This window comes from Quercus robur, chromosome 10 (assembly GCF_932294415.1).
Source record: "Quercus robur chromosome 10, dhQueRobu3.1, whole genome shotgun sequence".
In the NCBI taxonomy this organism is placed as follows: Eukaryota; Viridiplantae; Streptophyta; class Magnoliopsida; order Fagales; family Fagaceae; genus Quercus; species Quercus robur.
The window spans coordinates 51,174,410-51,178,063 of NC_065543.1; the positions used below are offsets into that span (position 1 = coordinate 51,174,410).

General features: G+C 34.7%; 1 protein-coding gene across 1 annotated transcript; it reads left to right on the top strand.

The window, feature by feature from the left end:
• Window positions 1-206: 206 nt before the first annotated feature.
• On the top strand, window positions 207-3,434 carry LOC126703442 (lysine histidine transporter 1-like). Its single transcript, XM_050402397.1, has 7 exons — window positions 207-459; window positions 935-1,318; window positions 1,679-2,072; window positions 2,348-2,453; window positions 2,672-2,763; window positions 2,843-2,911; window positions 3,034-3,434. Exons 1-7 carry the CDS (start codon window positions 281-283, stop codon window positions 3,130-3,132), a joined length of 1,323 nt encoding a protein of 440 aa, XP_050258354.1. The 5' UTR covers window positions 207-280; the 3' UTR covers window positions 3,133-3,434.
• The last annotated feature ends 220 nt before the right edge of the window (window positions 3,435-3,654 follow it).

Below are 3,654 nucleotides of genomic sequence, written 5' to 3' on the forward strand. Positions count from 1 at the left end.
GAATGGCCTCCCAAACTTTTTTTTTTTTCCTTCAGTATTTTGAAAATTGCTCTTAAAAGTAGAAGTCAAATACATATAATATAAAATTTATTATTTGAAAATTAGTTTTATTTTCAATTTTTTAAAAATTGTTTTCGTATTGTTTTGAAAACAAAAACAAAAATCTTCCTTCCAAATAGGTAACGCACACTGATATTAGGTTTGGAATTATTTAATCTCTTACCATTGACTGACGCTGATATTGGATTTGTTCACAACACAACCAAAAAAACAAACAAACATGGAGCCTCAGAATCCAGGGAAGGAGGAAGTATCAAAGAATGTGAAAGATCTTGATGACTGGCTTCCCATCACCAAATCAAGGAGTGCAAAGTGGTGGTACTCTGCTTTCCACAATGTCACTGCCATGGTTGGCGCTGGAGTCCTTGGTCTCCCTTATGCCATGTCTCAACTTGGATGGTATGTCATATTTTAACTATGCAAACTATAAATGGGTTCTTGTTAGTTCAACTTGTAAAATCAAGAATTCGATTGATGTCTTGGCCTAATGTTAAAGAACAATTATCATGAAGCCGATGCTATAAACTAAAATTATATTTTTATAAATAGTTCACATGTTTCACATCAGATCCGATACATATGTATAAGTCTACATATATAAAAGTCTATAAACAATCTGGTGGTAAAGAACAATTATCATGGAGCCGATGCTATAGACTCAAAATATATTCTTATGAATAGTAAACATGTTTCACATATATGATATATGATTAAAGTTTACATATATAAAGTATATAAACAATCGGGTTTATATATATAAAGGTGATATAGTGTTTTAAATTTTTAAGTAGTTAGAATGTCTTCTATTTTAGGCTTGACATTATGAGATGATGATTGTGATTATGTTATTGAGGTGGGTTTGTGTGTATTTTAGGGGTCCTGGTGTTGCTGTAATGGTTTTGTCATGGATTATCACTCTGTATACCTTATGGCAAATGGTGGAAATGCACGAGATAGTACCTGGAAAGAGGTTTGACAGGTACCATGAGTTGGGTCAGCATGCTTTTGGTGAAAAGCTAGGCCTTTGGGTTGTGGTGCCCCAACAACTAATGGTGGAAATTGGTGTGAACATAGTGTATATGATCACTGGTGGGAACTCCCTGAAGAAGATTCATGATATATCATGCCCTGGATGCAAATCTATCAAAACCACCTACTTCATCATGATCTTTGCATCAGTTCAATTTGTTCTTTCCCACCTCCCCAGTTTCAATTCAATCACCGGTATCTCTTTTGCCGCGGCTGCCATGTCCTTGAGGTATTATCTTCTTTTAAGAACTCATATGATTCTTGGGGTTTACTTTGAAATATGCACTTGTATCAATGAATATACTTTAAGATCATAGTAAGTTAGTAACCAACCATAAACCTTCAAAGTATCAAAGAGAATTCCACCCCAAAGTCATTACTATTAAAGTTTTATTTGAGAAATGCTAAAATGTTACCTGGAAAATTTTAAAATATTATAAATCTTACTTTGAAAGTGTGTCACATCAACAATATAATAGATAAATTCCTGAATTACTTTCTTATTCCGTATTTTAAAAGTAGAAAGACTACACTTATTAAACTTATTCTTATATGCAAATGTTGACACTCTGACTAATTGTTTCCACAGTTATTCTACCATTGCTTGGGTAGCTTCAGCTAACAAGGGTGTTCAACCAGATGTGCAATATGGTCCAAGGGCTTCAACCACCACAGGAAGTGTGTTTAACTTCTTTTCTGCTTTGGGTGATGTAGCTTTTGCCTATGCTGGACATAATGTGGTCTTGGAGATCCAAGCAACCATACCTTCTACACCTGAGAAGCCCTCCAAGAAACCTATGTGGAAAGGTGTAATTGTGGCCTATATAGTGGTGGCCTTGTGTTATTTCCCTGTTTCCATGGTTGGTTATAAGGTTTTTGGAAAGGATGTTGAGGATAACATCCTGATATCGCTTGAGAAGCCCAGGTGGCTCATTGCAACCGCTAACATGTTCGTTGTTATTCATGTCATTGGTAGTTACCAGGTATGATTCAATAGGAAAATACTACTTTTATAAAGTTTGTGCATCAAGTGTTACCACAATTCATCCCTACTGATTGTTTTCAAATCTAGTTCAGTTGCCACATATGTAACTTTTTGTTTTTAGAAAATCAATGTCAGGGTTGAATTTCACGTGCAATTTTTTTTTTCAAATAACATTCTTTAATTCATTAATCACTATATATGTTTGATATAAAGCTTCCTTGAGCAGCGTTTTTATTTCTTTTAATTAATAAACGCTATGTTTGTGCAATGTAGATTTTTGCAATGCCAGTTTTTGACATGATAGAAGCATTTTTCATTATGAAGATGAATTTCAAGCCGACTAAGTTCCTTCGTTTCCTAATACGCAATGGATATGTTGGTAAGCATTTTTCTTTACCATTGTTTTTCTTGATTGTGCTTAGTTCTCTTACTCTTTTGGAGTTTCCTCTAGTGGTTAGTTTCAACACTTGGGGGGTTCTTTCCAGATAAGCCTCATGAAGAACCTTATATTCCTTGGGGAGGCTCTACTTCAACCCCACGGAAACACCCTTTAATAAATAATGACAATTAATTGACGTTCTTCATCTTTGGGTGCAGCACTTACCATGTTCCTCGCAATTACATTCCCTTTCTTTGGTGGGCTCCTCAGTTTCTTTGGAGGATTTGCTTTTGCTCCCACAACATACTATGTATGGCACAATATCTATACTTTCTTAATGTAAGAAATTTGATAAAAGCTTTGGTTATCTAATTCTCATTGTTTTGCAGCTACCTTGCATCATGTGGTTGGCCATTTGTAAACCAAAAAGGTTTAGCTTATCTTGGTTCACAAATTGGGTATGTTAACAAGAAAATTTCTTTTTGGTCTTGCACATTTTCTTTTCTAACACCTCTATCCAGATTTTTTTTATGCCATCTCATTTGATTTTTTTTTTTTTTTTTTGGGTTGGCAATTTCAGTTCTGCATTATAGTTGGGGTCACGTTGATGATCTTAGCCCCTATTGGTGCTCTGAGGCAGATCGTACTTCAAGCCAAGGAATACAAATTTTACTCTTGACTGCCTTTTTGGAAGGATGGTACAAAATACTTTGATGTAACAAATTGTATGCTGTGCTTGTGATGTGATATTGCATGGCTATTTGGTGGGTTTTCTTCAACCACCCACCCCCCAGAATAAAAAAAATTAAAAAAAAATAAATAAAGAGGAAGAAAAATGTTTGAATGTACATATGCTAATTTAGATTTTGTTGGTAGCTAGTGTGGTAATCAAGAAGACTTTATTGATGTTGTGAACCATTTGGTGTAGGATTTTAGCATAAAAAAGCTCAATATTTAAGATTTGGGCAAGTTCTGGATCCCCATGGTAACAGGCTCACCACATCAACAATAGGAATGACATATGCAATGGGGTTTAGGGTTTGATTTTATCTGCCTTAAACAATAAATAAATCCTAGGATCGAGGTGATTTACATGTCAATGGAGATTTGAGTTTTTCTCATATTTTCATGTAACCTGTTTCTATATACAGTCCTTAGGTTAGTATCCAAATGTTCTTGATCAAAAGCCAGTATCATCAAT

What these genes read in the sequence shown, in the direction of transcription:
- LOC126703442 (XM_050402397.1), top strand. Translation starts at nt 281, where the DNA reads ATGGAGCCTCAGAATCCAGGGAAGGAGGAAGTATCAAAGAATGTGAAA. An exon ending in GCGGCTGCCATGTCCTTGAG is followed by an intron (nt 1,319 to 1,678) that starts GTATTATCTTCT and finishes TTGTTTCCACAG; the next exon opens with TTATTCTACCATTGCTTGGG. An exon ending in TTGCTCCCACAACATACTAT is followed by an intron (nt 2,764 to 2,842) that starts GTATGGCACAAT and finishes ATTGTTTTGCAG; the next exon opens with CTACCTTGCATCATGTGGTT.